Here is a 20,283-nt window from a genome sequence, read left to right on the forward strand (position 1 = left end):
TATGCAAATTTCTGTAACTGTCCTCTACAAGGAGATCTCGAGCCAAATCATAACATTTGTTTTTTATCATATCTGTCTTGTTTTGCAACTCTAGCTAAAAGTCCACATAATCAATGAAAGGAAATTTTTTTTGAAGCTTTGACGGAAACTTGTTATAATCATCGTACAATCTCCTCCATTTTTACATTCATAAGGATCTTTGATTCACCCATCACGAGTGTACCTTAAATTCTTATTTTTTGGGGGTTTGTTGTAGGCTTGTAGCCATGTTTTGTGTCTTCAACAACTTCCTGTCTTTCTATACTTGTATTGAAAGATTGATCAAGATTTGCTTTGTATTGCTGCTTGTATGAATTCCTTTCACAATCAGCAGCATTTTGCACATTTCTCCATGAGATAGCAGATGGTTTTGGATTCACTGCTTGAAAAGGCCTTTCAAAACCATCCTTGAAATTTAAACGCTCCCAATGAAAACTTGCTTTCTCAACTATTTCTATCATTAGGCTCAATTTTGCATCATTAGTTGGAGGTCCACCTGAAAGATTCTCTATAATTTGTTGGTTCATACTAACTCTTTGAGTTACACCATTGCATATGTGCTCTGCAAGCACATTGTTTATGCATTGTTGTGTATTAAATAGCTACTGAACTATCACCTGCGGATAACTTGCACTGATATATGACCCTACGAAATATAGATGGCACCGTCCAACTTTCTAAATCTGCTTCCGACTTAATGCCAATCACTGTAGTATTCCAAAAGATGTGGAACCTGATTTTGCAGAAGTTTGCGACAATAGTATTTGACTGTGAGAACCCTCCCCTCTCTTGTTCCTTCAGAAACATCAGCTTCAAAACTCCAATATTTAGAAATACATATAGAAACCAGCTGTTAACACAAATAGCTGCCAAATATGTTACTGTATTATACAACAACAATACAATAAAACACAACAATCCAAAAAAAAATCCAATCTTCTAAACAATAATAACAGTCAGATTGGCAAATGTAGATAAAACCTGTAAGAAGGCTAGGTTTGCATCCAACCTCCAAATGCTTCTTCAAGGGTTTGTGTCCTTAAAGAGATAATCAGTCATTATCATAGTAATGTGAATCGGAATCGTATCGGAATCGGCACGTCCGAATCGAATCGTGTATCGGGGGTGAATCGGCAAATTTGAAAAAACCCTTTAAATGTAAAGATTTTAACAATTTAAGACTTATTTCATGCACCCTTTATTGAATATAACTTAAAAACACTATAACATCATCAAATAGAATCTAACATACATAAACATGAAACATAAAATCCATCACATACGTAACTATGTTATCATTATGTACTAAAATGTAAATTGTATGCTAGCTGAAGTAAATAAAAATCAAATGATCATAATGATTCAAATCATAGAATCAGTAAGATGAAATCATGAAGATCTATAAGACATCAAATCATAAATGTATGTATAAATCTAAGATGAAGATCCATGAAAGTTTGAAACATATGTCTATCAGTGATTCAGTATCACTATCAATATCTATACAGTGTAAACAAAATATAAAAACAAGGCTCCAGCTCAAGCCTCATCATCCTCATCATCATCCTCTAGCTCTGCTGCAGCCTCAACCTCAGCCTCTGAGTATCCAGTTTGCCTATGAGAAAGGCGTGTAAGGTAGGTCCTAGAGGACCGCCGAGCCATGTCCCCTGCATGGGCAATGGGCTCATGAATAACGTCGCTAGGGCCTGCGTCTGTGCGTGCGCGTGTGCGTCTACCAATGCCTGAACGTGCTCTAGCTGCCTCCTCTGCCCTAGCCACAGCCTCAGCCTCTACATCCACCTGGTCAACCCACGCGCGGTCTTCCTCAGTGAAGACTGGGTCCACGGTCTCTGTGATCCACTCTGATTCTGGATCAATCTCCTCTAGAATGATCGGAGAGGAGTCAGCGCCCAAAATCTGTCTAATCCTAAGACGAAGGTTGTAATGAATAAAGACAAGATCATTCAACCTCTGCACTGTCAACCTGTTTCTCCTCTTCGAGTGGATGTGCTCGAACATGGACCAACTGCGCTCACATCCAGAAGCGCTGCTCGACTGACTCAGAATGCGGATGGCAATTTTTTGAAGGTTTGGGGTTGTGGCCCCAAACATTTGCCACCATCTATCTGAAATAAGGAAAAAATAAAAACAATTAGTCTCATTTACAAATTACAACTCTAAAATTAATGCATTATATAATCAACTTTAAGTTTAGAATCTAGATTCATGAACATTGAATATATTATTTAATTTTTACCTGGCTGTAGTGTTGTCTGAGCATTTATGGCCATCCTGCCAGAGAAAAGTGGCCCCTCCTTATTGTTGAACTGGTCTAGTTCAACAATCGCAGCAACGCTATTTTCATCGCTACTCAATCTCTGAATCACTGTGTATAAGCCAGTGAGAACCTTCGCATCCGCTTTGAACTCAGGACGGAAACGAAATGCCGGATTCAGATAGTAAGCTGCTGCGTGGATGGGTCGATGGAGTTGATTCTGCCATCTCCTATCGATGATGTCCCAAATAGGGCCATACCTCTCCTGCACTCTTGCATATTGGGCTCTGATGGCCTCCTTAGCCCTATCCATGCCCTCATAAATGTAGCCCATAGAGGACTTCTCCCCATCAGCAGTTCGTAGCAAAGCTACAAGGGGCTTAGTGACCTACATATAAAGTAAAACAAAAAATTTGAGTCAAAACTTAAATATAAAATAATATTACTTAAAGTAAAAGCAAAATACTAAATGTTAAATTGCAATAAATTTACCTTAAGGATTTCTCTAGCGGGTTTCCAAAAACCATCCTCATAAAATATGCAATCCGCCACATCTAACCCTACAGTGGTCGTAGCATAAGAAGAGCGAATCCACTCTTGCCCAACAAACATGCTCCTCAATCCATCCCTTGATGTCAACAAGGACTGCAAGGTGATGAAATTCGAGGCAAACCTCGTGATACCTGGGCGAGCTAACTCCTTGCCTTTTGTGTACTTCCTCATTGTGCTAAGGACAAGTGCATGATTATAAATGAATTTGCATATATTTTTTGCCCTTTCCACACATGACTTGACAAACTCAAGTTTTCCAATTTCCTCCAACATGAGGTCAATGCAATGTGCCGCACAAGGGGACCAAAATATGGTGGGGTGCCTCTCCATCAAAAGTTTACCTACAACAATTTTAAGTCAATTAGAAATTCAAATTTCAAAATTCAAATAAATTTATTTTCAAAACTTGCAAAGTTAAAAATTTACCTGCTGCAACATAATTTGCTGCATTATCCGTCACCACCTGGATCACATTTTGTTCTCCCACCTCTGCTATAACTTCCTCAATAGCCTCACATAAATATGTGGCATTTTTCACATGTGCGGAAGCATCAATGGATTTTATGAACATGGTATATCCTACAAGTAACAAAACAACGAATTATAATATTAAATGGATCATTAACGAATTAGCATTCAACAAATCAAAATTTACAATGTATGTAGGAAAGTAGAATGATCAATCACCTCCACAGGATACAAGAAAATTGAGGAGTGTTCTATTCCTCCTATCGGTCCAACCATCAGTCATGATGGTGCAACCCTTTGCAATCCATTCTTTTCGGTTCTCCTCGAGGTCAACCCTCATGTCCTCTACCATCTCATCTAGGAGGTATCCGCTCAACTCAGCCTCAGTTGGGGCTTTAAACCCCGGACCACAAATAGCAACCACATCTATCATATTCTGCCAATAAGGAGCTCTGTCACAAATAAAAGTTTAGATGTCAAAGACTCAAATTATAAAACAAGTAGATATAATTAAAGTTTTACTTTTACTTTTAATTTTAGCTTTAAAGAAAACAAAGAAAAAAGAATCAATTACCTGGCTACAATAAATGGAATGTTGCAAAAGTACCAAAATTTGCATATCTCCTTTCTGGCAGCATCGTGAATCTCCTTGTTCAAACCCATGCCCTCAAGCGTGGGTATTTGGCAAGTGCGTTTTGCCTCAGGAGTTTGGTGAGTGCAAACTGTAACATCATGTCCAGGTATAGCAGCAATGTGGAATTTCAATCTATAAATACCCCCGAAAGTTATTTTTTCTTTACAAAACATGCATTTTGTTTGATATTTGGTTCTTCCAGGAAACTCTTCATTATATTTCCAACATTCATCTTTTTTACCCATTGGAATTTGTGAAAAATGAGAGCAAACGCTGTTGCAATAAAATTTTTTTATGTAAAATATCAAAGTTTGAAGCTAATAAAAATTAGAAAACAACAAACCCTAGCTTGCAACTTAGTAAAATAAAGAGCATTCAAGATTTACACTAAAATTCTTGAAAACTATAGAAATTTAACAAAAAACGCATAATACACTAAAAATTTAACAAAAAATGCATAATACACTAACATGCAAGAAAAAAAAAAGCACTTACCTCTTGCAAATGAGTTGAGGAGTGTTGATATTGGCTCCTTAATGCTCCCAAAGCAATTGATGGGCTCCCCAAATGGCCGGTTGATCTCTTTGGTGCTCCTCCTTCTTGCCGGTTGGAAACCTATGGCTTTTCTTTTCTCTTCTTCTCTCTCACTTTTCCTCTTTTCTACTCATGCTTCACAAATAGAAGGCCCTTTAGGGTTATAACAAAGAGAATAGGTCAAAAACAAAGTGAAAAAAACAAGTGATTTTTAAAAAAAATTTCAACTTCCCTTTTTACATGCCGTGGGCAATTCACAGCCGATTTTTTAAGGCGATTTTGGCGATTTTTACATGAATCGCCTGAATCGGCAATTCAGGCGATTCATGGCCCAGAAATCGGCGATACTGATTCACGATTCAAAAAAAATCGCCCAGGATGAATCGGGTCGCGGAATCGCCGATTCAGGCGATTTTTGGGCAATTCTCGTTACTATGGTCATTATTTCCAACTCCCAGATTAATATTTGTTTTTAAATATTATAATCTTCATAACTCCCCATGTGGAGCCGGTTGTATCTTTATCACTTTTCCCAATGTGATGCACACCCTTTTAGGCAATGTGGGATAAAGCACCTTTTTTATCTTGTAGTCACTTAAGTGAACATAGTATTTTTTAAAAATAAAGTGACAAGTTAAATGAAGTTTAAAAGTCACCTAGTAAACCATATAATCATCAGACATCAAAATAATTGACCAAATGAACTCGGATAAGCACGTGCAATAGCTCGTCGGAAAGCTCTTGGCGAGATGCTTCCAAATTCAACATTGAGATACCAAGAATTTTGAGCTTTGTTTACTTAATAAAAATAATAAACATCTGAACAACCTGCCAAAATTGCTCTAATAGGTTGGGAACTAGAAACGTCTAGGCCAAATCTCGAACTAAACCCCATAAAGAACTTTTTTGCCCCCGAAACCTAGGCGAAGTGGGTCGGCAACACAGAATTATAATGTCCTAGAGAAAGGGGACATTACAAATAATGGTAATCATCTACAATTCTAATAGGCAACTCCCATTTAGAATAGTAGGGCCGGGTGGGCCCTACTATTCTAAGGGCATGACATCATCTCGCAGGGCCGATTAGTCCCGGCAAGGATGGATGGAGCTAACCCTTCCTTTATAGTGTAGGCCTATACTCAGGACCTTCCTTTCTCGTTGTTTGGAATTCTTGTATGTAACATAATATAAATCTCAAATTCACAATGTTAAATTATTAATATTCACTTCAATTTTTAGTAGTACTAAGTATTTTACTAATTTTGGGAAAGTTCCATTTGTAAATTGTTATACATCTTTTTAGAACTTTTTTTTTCAAGTACTATGTGTATGTCAGTGCCAGCCTCCGCCACTTTGCTGCCATGCCCCTGCTGTTCCTAAAGTTCAGACCTTGGTAGCTAAAGATATGTAAAGGGAAGATTTTTCTCTAGGGTCCAGAGAGCAAATATACGTAGTTTAGTTATAATAAGTCAATGAATTTGGATAAGTTCTTGGATTGAAACAAGGGAAGGTTAACACTATATTGTGTAACAAGTTATACAATTTGACTATATTAAAATGATATTTAGATATGGATTATATCAGAGAGTTTCATTTGTAAATTGTTATACATCTTTTTATAACTATTATTTTCAATGTACTATGTGTATGTCAGTGCCAGCCTTTGTTCACTTTGCTGCCATGCCCTTTCTTTTCCCAAAGTTAGGCCCTTGGTAGCTAAGATATGTAAAGGAAAGACTTTTCTCTAGGCCTTCCAGAAAGAAAAGATACATAATTTAATAAGTCAATGGATTTGGATAAGTTTTGGGATTGAAACAAGGGAAAGTTAACACTATATTATGTAACATGTTATGCAATTTGACTATATTAAAATGATATTCAGATATGGATTATACGGATTAAATAGAGTTGATATTCAAACCCTCAGCACATCATGAGTTCACACTATCATTAATAGAAATAATAAAATTAGGTGTATAGAGTTCTCCCACCCGAATAATTTTATTCCAGATATGATGGAAACTAAATTGCTTGCTAGTCAACGTGAAATCTCCAAAATAATGCTAGTGTGATGCTAATGTGGTTATATCGAATTACTAGTTCATAATAAATAGTTTATGTATATTCAAATTGCATTAAATAGTGAACATAAGTGGTTGAACAATAGAATATTTGTGCCATAATAGATTGAATTTGGTAGAGTTTAGAAGCCAATGATGAGATGTTTCCCAATTCCTGTCTTGATACCTTAGAGATGCATCAGAGAGCCTATACAAAGACGGTAGAGGACAGACCATACTGACCAATAACTTTATTTTTGTCATTTGCAATTTACCCCTAAACAGAGGTCCCCTTGTCTCGAGTGCCCATGCTTTACTATCATTCATTCATTCATGTGTAGAAGACTTTTTAAACTTTAATCATAGTGCTTTTTTCTGTTTTTCAGGGAAGTTATATTTTTATATTTGCTTAATTTTCTCATCTTGTAATTGTCACAAAATTATAGAATGGAGTGCTTTTGTATGAAGAATTCTTATCTTCTAAGGCCTTTTTTTAAATGAACTTCAGGCCTTGCATCGGTGTGGAGCTTTTTGCTAAAAACACGAATGAGAAGAATACTGGTGGAATCTCTGCCCAGCAAGGTTTCCAGCTTCCTCTGAGTCTTTGTGCGCAGGTCAAGAATATCCCACCTGGGAGCTCTTGTAAGGTGAAGAAGATTTGCTGTATCATGATTATTCAGTCTTCAGATTGTTCACAGCGGATTACTTCAGAAAATTATGCTCATTGGAGGCTAGGGTGGAGCATGGAGGAAACACAGGAAGTGTTAGAATTGACAGAGGAGTTGCTGGTACACATGAAACTGATAGCCACGTCCATCAATAAATCTAGAACAAAAACTGGCCCTGTGAGGCCAGATTTAGATAAATCTGAGTTTAAGGATGCAAGTTTTGAAAAGCCTAACCAGAAAGTTAAGACATTTGCTAAGTTTGATTTGGATAAAAAGGGACAAGGATTTTCTACGTGTTTGTTGGATGTCTCATCACTGCCATGTGGGTTATATCAAATGTCATGGCTCTGTGCATGCCTTGACAACAGAGGGAGATTTTGGAGTTTGCAGCCTATAAATGCTGGTCCTATCTTTAGAATCAAGTCATAGAAGAATAAATCAATTTGGCAGCTTTTCTCACTACTTTATTGTATCATATTCACTATCGTATGCAGTCATAAAGCAAATAATGAAACTGAATGCACACCCTGTGGAGAGTAGAGAATTGGAACTCAACTATGTAAAGTCTAGCAAAATCAGCAGAATCAAATTTTAAAACACATTCTGTATACAACCATGACAATCATTCTCCAGTCTGTCACTGGATAAGCTTGAGGAAAGAGAGTTTCCTGTTATCAAGGTAGAGAAATCCATTAGTGTATTGCAGTGTTCTATAGCATACACAAAGATAATGTGGAAGGGTGCATAATAGATTGTTCCCTCTGAAGAGTGCTTTATGTTTATTATTTCTGAGCTAGCCCAGACGGACAAAATGCCAACATGAGGACTTATAGAATATTGGTACTAATGACTTCTTCCAGAGGAAAATTTCTACTGTGACTTATTGCACGGATTTCACCGTTTGCCTTACCTCTGATGTTTCAAAAGACCATTCATCGAAAATAATGAGATATAGGAGGGTGTGTCTCTACATTAGATTTGGTTCTGAAATGGAATTTCAGCAATGCACAAATGGAATAACAATATTAGCCCATGAGTAAAAACATAAAGTGCTAGAACAGATCGCAATACATGAAAAATGAAAGACTATGCTAAATATCGATCCAGAAACGAAGTCATTTAATGGAGCTACCTCCCAACAATATACAGTAAGTAATTCACTTCTGTGATGCTAATTAGCAAACTGGTACCGATGGCAACAATACCATAGCCACAGACAATTACGAACACATTCAGTCTTCTAAGCAACAGGAACTAAACAACATGACAGTTAACTCTGTAACAAGACATCCTCACGGCAGAATCTTCAGTCAATATGAATAATATAACGCCTCAATGAACATTTATGCAGAGAACCTTTTCTTACACTTCAACATTTGATGGCCACAAAGAAATGCAAACTACATTGTCATAAAACCTGCAAACATAATCCTTCGATATTTGGCCAGACGTACAAAGCCTCTCTATCTAATGCCTTCCTTACTGGTGTGTTTATGGTTGCAAAAACAAACCGTTTCCGTATTCATTCGTTTGAGAAAATTCCCCACGTGGCTGCCAACAAGAGGCTGCAGAAATTGCAGAAAATGCCAATATGTGGCCAACCAAAGCATCTGTTTGCAGGGTCCTTCGTAAGGCTGACTGGGCACGTAACTGAAGTCATACATGCCAGGGCAGTATACGGACATCAAGTTCCACGTTAGCATCCATAAGACTACAAAAACAAGTTCCACCGTGGTTGCTCTAGCATCGTACGAAACATCACAGGGAGCAAGCTATCTGAGACATTGAAACAAAGAATCTCTAGACAAAATAAACCCAATTTGATGCAACATAATGGAAAATATATTGATGCCGATCGCTAAATTTTTTTTGGATGCTCCCGCATCTCCTACTTACCATTTAAGCAACTACAACCCTCATCTCCCATCTCCAACTAGGCTTTCACCCCCTACGCCTACTAAATCTATAAAGGGCTTGTTTGGTTTGTGGAAGATGATGAGAAATGGCTCTTTGATAATCCAGATTTGAAATTTTTTGCGTTTGTTTCAAAATTTGCAAAATGGAACTAAATACCAGACTCTCAAAACTAGGTTATCGGATTTCCCACTAGCAATTATGAATTGAAAATCAAAACCTAATTATGCTTTTTGAGGAATTGAACTATTTTTTGGGATCGGCCTTCAGTTCCAAGCTTACACATAAAAATGTATCTTCCCACTCATCTTCAGAGTGAAACAAATGGTACAAGTAAAATCCCAAAATAGGAATGAAGTTTTGCAAAACCTTGATCTGGCTAAATTGAGATATGTAGAAATTTTGATTTCTACAATTCCGCAACCCAGACCCTACGTTTTTTTAAAAATATTGTAGCAATGCGAGTTTTGGACTTAAGACCTCCAAGAAGGAGGCTTCCCCAATTCACCGGTAGACTACGAATGGGACTCTAAACAGACCCTAAGTTACCAATAGACCTGCCACAAATTGGACACTTAATAACCCTGATCAACATAATGGACTTAGGACAAAATAGGCTCTTGATTGAAGTACAATTACTTTTGCTAGGTTTTGTGCTACTTTCCAAAATGTTTTTCTTGGACTATGACTTGCACATGGAAATAACTATGTTAAATTCAATAGTGTTATGAATATAGATATCAACCAAGCAATTGGCAAACAGTCTAAGAAATTGCCATTAAAATTTATTTTATATATATATATACACAAACACATTCTTCATTCTAAGGTGAGGTTTAACATTTGTAAGTATCAAGATACACTTGCACGTGTTTGCCTTCAATATTTCTTGTATCATGGGATGTTTTAAAAGAGAAAATTAATTATATAATGAGAACACAAATTACCAAGCACGTCATGTACATAATTTGTTGGAACTTGAATCTCGCCTAATGAATAAATAGATTGTGAAGTCTATCAAATGTTTGCAAGATCTTAAACAAAATTAAGCTTGCCAAAATTGAAAATAATTAAGTTTATAATAAAATTAGTTACCTACTTGAAGTGCATGAATTTTTCCTTTTAAAAAAAATAGAAATTTAACATATATATTTTCTTATGTTAATTTTGTATTATTGTGGTAATTTAAAAATAGAAAAATGAAAAAAATGATGTGAATTATGAGTCTCCAACGATATCTAATAATTTTAGCAAGATTTCTATATGCATGAAGTTAACTTCTAGGACTATTATTCCACATAGATGAAATTATAATGTTGGTTTTAAAATTATAAATAGATTTTTGCCACCAAAATTATCATTGAAATGAATAACAAGTAGAAAGCGTCACACAAAATATGAACAAACAACTTTAAAAATTAAGTCAATTTTTTTTGTTTTCCAAAATATTAACAAACAACTCTAAAATTTGAATCTGACTCAGATGTAAAAACAAGAAGAAATTTTTGAATTAAAAACTGTCAATCCTTCCCATTGTCATTCATTTCCATATAAATAGTCTTTTCAACTTTCCTTGAAATAAATTGTTCCAACCTAATATAACAAATGTCTTTTAATTACAATCAATTTCTTGCATAAAATTGAGAAAAACAAATAAATAAACTAGCTACTCCTTGTTATGGTGTTCCCCCTTCGCCTTACTGTGCAAGCTAATGACTTATTTTTCCTTGTAAACTTGTAGGGCATTTGCAACTATTGTAATGACCATATTTGTTTTGTTGGTGGTTCTGAATGTTGTTTGTTCCTTAATATCTTTAGCATCCATTCTAGCCATCTTCTTGAAGTCTTTTTACAAAATAAAAGGGGATCCATGATATTTTGATTTCCTTTCAAGTCATTAGCAACTGTTGTAATGGCCATATTGTATTGGTGGTGGCTCTAAATGTTGTTTGTTCCTTAATCTCAGTAGCATCCTTTATAGCCAACTTCTTGAATTTGTTTTACAAAATAAAAGGGTATCTATGATATTTTGATTTTCTTTCTTCAAATCATTAGCTAACAATCTAACATATTTAAAATATTCAATTAGCTTCTCTATCATCTCTTTGGTTCCTTTTAAGAGCTTATTCAAATTCACAACTTTTACAAATGCATATCTATTTTTTGAGGGGCTAATGAAAAGTTCAAGACTCATAGATTTAGTTGAGGAAGAAAGAAGAAAGATTCACCATAAAATTTATTAAAAATATATTCTTATTATGAAATCAAATTGAGTATTTTTGTTAACAATAATTAGAGAATTGCTAAAAAATTACTCTCATACTTGTTATTTATAAAATCAAACTTTCTTTCGGTAACATTCGTGCTGAAAAATTATTTGTGCAACATGTTTTGTCCACTACAATATTATTTTTTGCATAGAATTACTTGCATGTCTTTATATTAATACATTCTAAATTATGGGAAAGTGTTATATTTTTATAAATTATTATTTTTATAAAAGACAATTTAATTGTGAAGGTGATATTTAATAAATTACTCATGACATTAATTATAGTCTATAGATTGAAAAAATATACATAACTTCAAACTTTTTAAAAATTATAAATCTATTATGATTAACCTTGACTAAAAAAATTAATAGTCTAATTACTTCTGTCATCCTCAAATAATTAATAATTGTCAACTTTCAAATTATTTTTATTTTAAAATGAATGATGGAGTATTATTCATCTTTTAGGGCCATTCAAACTTTTTATAGCAACTTACAACTTGAAGAGCAACATATAATAGATAATAAGCTTTATTTTATTTGTATTATTACAAGAGGAGCTAATGCATAGCTAGGTAGCAATTCAAAGGAATGATGAAGTATATTACATTAACAACTAAGTAGTCGCGCTTAGTCGCGCTGAGTCTTTGTTGCAATGTGTCATGAATTTTTGATAACTAGTGCCTTTAAAATATGATCATTTTTTTATTAAAAAAATCAGAGACTAAGTGAGTACATATTTTAATACTTAGTAGTATCATTTTATATGTTTGGGTAGACATTTTTTGAACAAGATGCCATTTAAAATGGAGTTTTTGTAAATTAAGCCAAGGAGTTTTTTAGCGTGAAAAATAAATTTAGTTGTCAACATTTGAATTTGAGGAGAAAAAAATGGCTTGCAACTTTGAATACAGAAATGCGAAGGGATAACATAAATATGAACACCTAAATAATCTCATTCATGTTTATGTTTCCTCCAATATATCCTATTGGATTTTGTTTTATTTAAGTTATGGAGTTTTTTAGCGTAAAAAAAAAAATTAGTTGTCAACATTTGAATTTAAGGAGAAAAAAATGACTTAAAACTTTAGTACATAAATGTGGAGGGATAACACAAAAACAATCACCTAGACAATCTCATGCATGTTTATGTTTCCTCTAATAGATCTTATTTAATCTTTTTCAACCATCAAATATTTAGGTTCTCTCTGTTTCTAGAAGTCGATGGAGTGTGAGAAATAAGTCTTAAGCTAAAATGTCCTCATTTGAGGACAAGTCAAGATAATTTATCTGTCACAATCTATATTCTTTCCAAATGAAATAGAAGACCTAAAAATTGCTCATGAGAAGAATTCAAGAAGCAAACAAATCCCAAAACCTTAAAATAGGAAAAACTCTAAACCTTAACCTTTAAAAATTGTAAATAATTGTTATTTGGAATAGTTCAGAAACACACACACTTCCATACTTTCCGAACTATATTTTTCCAAAGCTTTTGTAGCTTGTCCTCCAAATTAATGAAAATAAACAAATTAGTAACAATAGTTCTCAAATTGACGTGAGATGGAATTATCATTTCCAAATTTTTTACAAGAAATAATTTGTAACGCCCCGCCAAGGGATCCAAAAGAATTAACCTAAAGTTTCACTAAGTTTGCTAAACATTTTTTTTTAAAGTAAGAATATATAACATACACATCAAACACACAGTAGCGGAAGCAATAACATGTAATCATCAACCAACATACATCACAAGTTACATTCCTTAAGGATCCCATGACGTTGAATCACATTTAAATTTAATTAATTCTAAGTCTAACAACTACCACATACATATGAAAGAATAATCAGAAAGTCCAATGTCCATAATATACATTTGTTCCGAATGCCTCTTGGCAAATTAATTCGGAATGCTCAATCATCCACTGTACATGTCACAGGGTATGAAAGGCTTAAAAGAATATACATATGTAAAGATAAAGATACATCATCCTCAAATCCATGATACAAAGTACAGTAAAATAAATGAAATCATCCACCATACATGATACATCAATACATCCATAATGATAAAACATCCATGAATAGAATGAAGGTAAATGCCAACCAAGAAAACTCCAGCCACGGCGACTACGGACGGATCTCAATGGTAAGAGTAAAAAGCACTACCACCTGACTGCGTGGAACCTAAATAGTCCACTCCCACCGCGCTGAGGAGATAGTCTCAAGTCCCAAACAAGGTATCAAAACACAAAACACAAGTACTCTCTAAGTCTGGGAAATCCTAAAAGTATACTAACTCAAGGGTTCCAACATAGATAGACATCTAGGCCTAGAGGCACCCCAAAGACACGTAGGAAACCTACTATGCAAGCGGGAAAGTGTCATCGCAAAAGTCACGTAGAAGTTACCCGAGCAATCCCTTAGGAATCCCGGGTCCCTAGTGATCCCTGCGGCCACTAGTATCCTCTCGTACTGATGAGGCATACTACGGAATGCAAGGTCGTAACCAAGCATTCTCTCTACCCCATCTTAGCCTGTACTAGCACTCAAGGTATGGGAGAGAACATACAGTTATCTTATTAGGTTCATTTAAGTCAGTATTTAGGTGAGATGTTTTCACTTGTTAAAACAACTTACAATGGGTTACTCCAGGCAGCCTCTTAGGGCCCCGATCCCCATTGCAAGCCACTTCCTGACACTACACATAGATAACCTACCCTAGGCTCATGAAATCACAAATCAAAGAATCATAATAAAATCACCTCAGTCCTATACAAGCAACTGAAAAACATCATAAAAGATAAGCTACAAAAATTACATCAGTTCTTCATGAGCCACAGATAAGCATCAAATAATAATCATATGATTACAACAGTTCTCTATCAGCAACTGAAGGCATCAATGATAAATCACAAAATCCAATGGTTCTCCAATGAGCAACCAGAAAGTGTCCCAATAATAAATCACAACACTGATCAAAAACTCCAAAATGGTCAAGTCAACACATGACATCATCAAGAACATAACAAACACTTCAGTCCTCTCAAGCGACCGAAAAGCAATCCAAGTATAACTGATCGAGACTCAAAAATGGTTATCAAATATAACTAATCGAGACTCAAAAATGGTTATCAAATATAACTGATCGAGACTCAAAAATGGTTATCCAATATAATTGATCGATGACTCAAAAATGGTTATCCAATATAATTGATCGATGACTCAAAAATGGTTAAGTCTGGTATCTTATATACATACACTTCAGCTTCACACCAGGAAACTGGAAAACAATAACAAACAGTAATCACAAACATGTCATAGAGCATAGCAACACATCGCCAGGGTTGGGTTTAAAAGATCGAGATCAAAACAACATAACATCACATTCACATAATCCCCGAGCCTCTGGTAACAACCTAGGACTGGTCAACGCTAGGACAAAACCTAAACACCCCATAGTACAGATAACTCATAGAAATATAGAATAGTCTCACAATTTGATTTAATCTTAATAATATAATGTTAATTCAAATGTACGGGTTTCTATTCTCGTTTCCAGTGTATAATCTAGGTACTTATGATTTACAATATATCCCTTAACCTATTCTTATATTTAATTAGGATCAAGCTAAAACCCTAATTTGGTTTTAAAACAATTTTCTAAAATGATCTAAAGACAAGATACTTAACAAAATAAATAGGTAATTTATCAATTTACAATTTTCATTTAACTATATTCATCAATGGTTAATTTTAATTAAACTAATGTTTAATTAAATTAACTAATGATAATCAACTAAGTTCTTATATTACCAACTCTAGAATTATCAATTATTAATAATTAATATAATTACTAATAATTTTATTAAATAAAATAAACTTATTTTAAATACATTATTATTTAAATAAACAATAATAAAACTTTGTTAATACTTTCATTTAAATAATAATTAAGAATTATTAATAATCTTATTAATAATTTTATTTAATAATAATTAATAATATCATTAAAACCTTTTTATAAATATTATTAATTAAAATAATAACTAAATACAATTAATATTATTAAAAATAATAATTAAAAAAAAAAATTAAAACTTTATATTATTAATATAGGCCATCGGCCTTTCAAACGACTAGCACGGCAGGCCTGCTGACGCAGGGCCTGCGGCAGCCTGGTTGACGCAGTCCCTGCGCCAGCAGACTGCCCGCGGCAGTAATAAAAAAGGTAGGTACGGGGGGTGTGGGTATTGCCGCCCCCTCCCATAAACATATAAATTTTTTTTTTAAATTTAGTTTTTTTTTATAAAAACTTTATTACATGTTAATATTTATTAAACAATTTCTTAAATATATATATATATTTTATTTATTTTATAAAATTTATTATGTTATAAATTTTATAATTATATGAAATTAATTAAATACCCCTTCTTCTTTTTATATAAATATTTATTTATTATTATTATTATTATTTTAATTTGATCTTCACATTGTTCTGATAGAAAAAATACTACTAACCATCCAAAATTTTAATTTAGGATTTTCATTTTAAAATTCAACCCCTTCCCGAATATATCCTATTTATACAAAAGTTAATTGACAAGCATCTAATAAATTCCAATATTGAAATGTTTAAACATTCATCATAGAGAATTCAGGTCTAAAATCCATAGACACGAAAAGACAGGAAATAGGGAAATTGAGTAAATAATCAGCGATTAAAACACAAGACCCTACCTAATTCTGATGCTAATACAAAATCCTCGAAAAACTATGAGAGAATTCGCTCCCCTTCAATAACTTTTCTTTGTAAATCTTTTCTAGAATTCTCTTTTTTTAAAATTCGCTGCCAAAAGATGTTTCCCAAAATTCTTGTCACCAAAATTTGCCGTCCAAATCCGTCTCCAAAAATTCACTTCCAAAATCTGAACCTGATGCTAACACGTAGCCTTCCGAGAATTGAGAGAAGATTCACTTCCAAAATTCGTCTCCAAAATTTGTTCTTAAATCCCGTGTCCAATATCTGCGGTGCCTCTAAAAATGAACCCCTAAAGTTGTGATAAAGAGTTTTCTCCTCAAATTGGGGCACTAATTGTGCGTTCACCCGAGAGGACTCTTTGCTCAACTGAGTTAACTCCAAAATTAACTTTTATTAATTCTTTGCTTTATCTTTTAATGCACATTAAATGAATTATCAAATAACTTTATTCAATTTTCACTTAACTTCTATTTTTAATTAACTTATTACTTTAATCTCATGCACACTTTATGAAATTAAAATAATATTATTATATTCACTTATTTTATCTTTTTAATTAATTTCTTTTATATTTTCAACTCATGCTTGCATCATGCAATCTTACAACTTTTTAATAATTAATATATTTTCACTTTTTAATTTATTTCTAGTAACTTAATTGATAGAATATTTAATTAACTTAAATAACAATAATATTTAGCATTTATTTAAAAATGAACTCTAAATATATTATTATTAAATTAAATAAATATTATAACGTTCTAAATTTATCTTTAAACTTTTATTTCAAAATTTAATTTTTTTATTTAATTAATTTGTCAATTAATTAAATATGAAAATGTCATAATAATTTTCCACTAAATTAAATCATTAATTAATCTTTTTTAATTAGGTTTAATTAATAGAAATTACACCAAGGACTCATAAAGAAACATATGAAAACCCATCATAAAAGAACACATACTAAATCAAACAAAAGGGTTATAATCACGAAATAACATCATTTGATGCATTCGAAGGGTACTTAACTCAGATACTTGTCCTAATTATCCATTAGGACAATTGGCTAAAGGGTTTAGGAATTGGACTTAAGAGTTTATCTCCCCTCTTTTACCATTGAGATAATGCGATAGGGTACGCTCATCCTGGCAATTCAGGGAAGTCGATATTCGGTACTTGCAACCTGCATAAAACCACGCATGTACCCGGTACTAAACAAACAATGGCAGGAAGTGGTGCATCATGTAGATCCCGACTAGCAGGTGACTACGACTCCCTTCCTTAACCACATCAGAAACACCATACATAAAGAAAACAAACACGCACACCATACACATGCAGTATGGGGTAAGTATCCATAAGAAAGCACATGTGATAATAAACCATCTAACTAATCCTCATCGATAATTGAAAACATTGAATAATCATCATACATGCATGCAATATAGAGTACCAAGTAATCTCATCATATAATAAATTGAGTGTAAAACAACATCTGATAATCTAAAAGTAATGCTACTAAAAATCGAGTATAAAACTGGCCTAAAAGAGTTTGGCAATTAAAACAAAATGTGAACTAGGGCCAGGCACTACATAATTATATATGTTTGAAATGAAAATAATCACATTAACAAGAGAAATATTGAAGTTGAAAAGTACAGAAGGATCAACTTGATTTAATGGCAAGCTCACATACCTAGATCCACAACAAATTTTGTTATTTCTCAAAAAATGGAAGTTATGTGCATAGTTGTGAGGAGGTAAATTAAACATAGGATAGTGTGATGACATATGTCACCAGGCATGTAGCATAATGCCACGCAAAGCCTCCAAAATGGCACGCTTGTTACCTTTTCCAAATGTCAAACCTTATTTTCACTTAAATTTAATGGCCACATTCGATCAAATAGCAGAAAATTAAATTCATAAATTTCATTTTAATGACAATTTTGGTGGCACAATAGTACGATTTTTTTAAAAAACAAATTGTACTATTACCAAAGCAAGGATTAATACTAAATAGTAGATTGAAGACTATAGTCTCTTAAATAGGCGGGACTAAAAATTCAAATGGCATTTCAAAATTAAAAATAATGTCAAAAGGACCATGAAAGGATGAAATGCCAAATGACGATTTGGAGAATGTCAAATAGCATTACTAAAGATGAGAAAAATATGTTAAAATATATTCAAACATCAAATTAAGTAAATGATAATAATAGGCAAGAGCCTATTGTAGAACCAAAATCAGTATGCAAAGAACATTAACAAATGAAGTAAACATTCACAAACCAAAAACTAAATTCACATATATGCTTAGACTAAGAAAGAAAATAAGAAGTGCAAACCTCACAAGAGAAAACACTCCATGCTTTCTTGATTCTGTAGATGTGTCCTTTTGCTGTGGATGTATGCTCAAGATGCTCAAAAGCTGCTTCAATGGAGATGGGTAATGGCAAATTGGTAGCTTTGTGAGCTCTCAATTTGGCATTATAAGGGTATGATTGATGGCTTTGGTTCTCAAAATAGCATGGTAACTTTAGCTCAAAGATTGTTGATGAAATGGCTTGGGATGGGATTCAATTTATAGGCTAAGGGGTAGAGGGATGGAGGGCTTAGATTCAAGGATGGATGAAGGCTTAAGGAGGGCTAGGATGCACTCAAAGGAGAGCACATGGATTGTGCTTGTTTAGCACCAATGGGAAGGTGACACTTGTCACAAGGAGGATGAGTGTGAGAGGGTAGGGTTAAGGGTTGGTTAAAGTCATGATGAGTGGGGTTGAGTATGTAAGAGGGATGTAAGAGGAATGAGTGTGGAAGAGGGAAGAGTGTGTAAGATGGATGTAAGAGTCATGAGTGGGCTTGTAAGAGTCTTTATGTTTTGTAAGAGCACTCATGACTTAGTGGTTGGGTTTTTTTTGAGGGGAGACTTTGGTTTGGATTAGGAAAGTCTTAAACTTGTTTAAGGAATGTGACAACATTAGGGGGTGGATTAGGCTTGGGTTTAGGATTAGATTAGGGATGTTAGAGATGTGCAAGTGGATGGCATTAATGAGGGTTGGGTGAGTTAGTGGCTAAGCTTGGTTAGTATGGGTGGATGGGGTGGATTAGGCTAAATGGGGGATTAGAAATAGGTTAGGGGTTTTTGAATTTGAGGATTTCATTTATCAAATAGATTTATTTAATAAATGGAGATTTTTGGAATTAGATAGAAGAATAGGATTTAATTGATAAATAATAGATTATTTGATTTATCAATTAGGACTATAGATGATTAATTAAATTAATCAACTAGGGGATGACAAAGGATTAATTAAATAGAAATTTAATTAATAATGCCTTTTTAGATAACTAAATAGGATTACTAAAATAGTGTAATCAAATTTAGGTGTCTACACCTATAACACAATGGTAAATTGTGAGCCTCTTATCTGCAAGGTCTTAGGTTCGAGTCTACTTGAGCTTAACAAATAATAATAATCAATCATAACACATAATAATAATGAATGTTGGCTTCATCCTCTTATAGAAAATATTTAAAAAAAAAAAAAAAACCTTACAATAGTTTGGGGAACATGCATTCCCTGTATGAGGTAAAGTATGAGGTTACTTGTCACTAGCCCTAATGTTAATAAAATAATACATGATGAATATAAGATATAAACTAATATGATAATTTAATATGAGGTCACTTGTCACTAGCCCTAATGTTAATAAAATAATACATCATGAATATAAGATATAAACTAACATGATAATTTAATATTGATCTAAATGTACACACAAATATATTAAATCTAATAATAACATATCGTTATTTTCTATTTTATCCAATATCTATACATTAATGTCAAACAATTGAATTGATATAATTGAGTTAGTATCATTTGCTAACTTATTAAGAATGTATTCATTAATAATTATTCAATAAATTAACTTTAAAGCTGACATAAATATTAATGTTAATATTAATATCATTATCATAATTATCAATGCCATTATCTTTATCTTTAAGTTAAAGCTAAGTGACAAACTAACAATTAATGACAACTAATAGTGGATAAAGCACCTTTATCATTAGGCCACATACTTACATGAAAGG

General features: G+C 33.4%; 2 protein-coding genes across 2 annotated transcripts in view; one reads left to right on the forward strand and one right to left on the reverse strand.

The window, feature by feature from the left end:
- The window catches only part of EMB1895 (ARM repeat superfamily protein), a 234,797-nt gene extending 226,592 nt beyond the window's left edge, over positions 1–8,205 (forward strand). Inside the window, exon 7 of the mRNA XM_089801184.1 lies at positions 7,071–8,205. Within this exon, the coding sequence (XP_089657310.1) occupies positions 7,071–7,659 (589 nt within the window). The 3' untranslated portion in view covers positions 7,660–8,205. The remainder of the gene's footprint in view (positions 1–7,070) is intronic.
- Positions 1,444–9,216, reverse strand: LOC149539970 (uncharacterized). The gene is made up of 8 exons (XM_089801188.1): positions 8,587–9,216; positions 4,464–4,637; positions 3,909–4,241; positions 3,554–3,786; positions 3,293–3,445; positions 2,807–3,207; positions 2,297–2,702; positions 1,444–2,165 (listed from the first exon to the last, which is right to left on the reverse strand). The coding sequence occupies exons 3-8, from the start codon at positions 4,211–4,213 to the stop codon at positions 1,579–1,581; spliced, it is 2,085 nt and encodes a 694-aa protein (XP_089657314.1). The 5' UTR covers positions 4,214–4,241; positions 4,464–4,637; positions 8,587–9,216; the 3' UTR covers positions 1,444–1,578.
- Positions 9,217–20,283: the final 11,067 nt, after the last annotated feature.

The sequence above is a fragment of the Cupressus sempervirens genome, chromosome 9 (assembly GCF_028749045.1).
Source record: "Cupressus sempervirens isolate cs-2001-9-10 chromosome 9, ASM2874904v1, whole genome shotgun sequence".
NCBI lineage: Eukaryota > Viridiplantae > Streptophyta > Pinopsida > Cupressales > Cupressaceae > Cupressus > Cupressus sempervirens.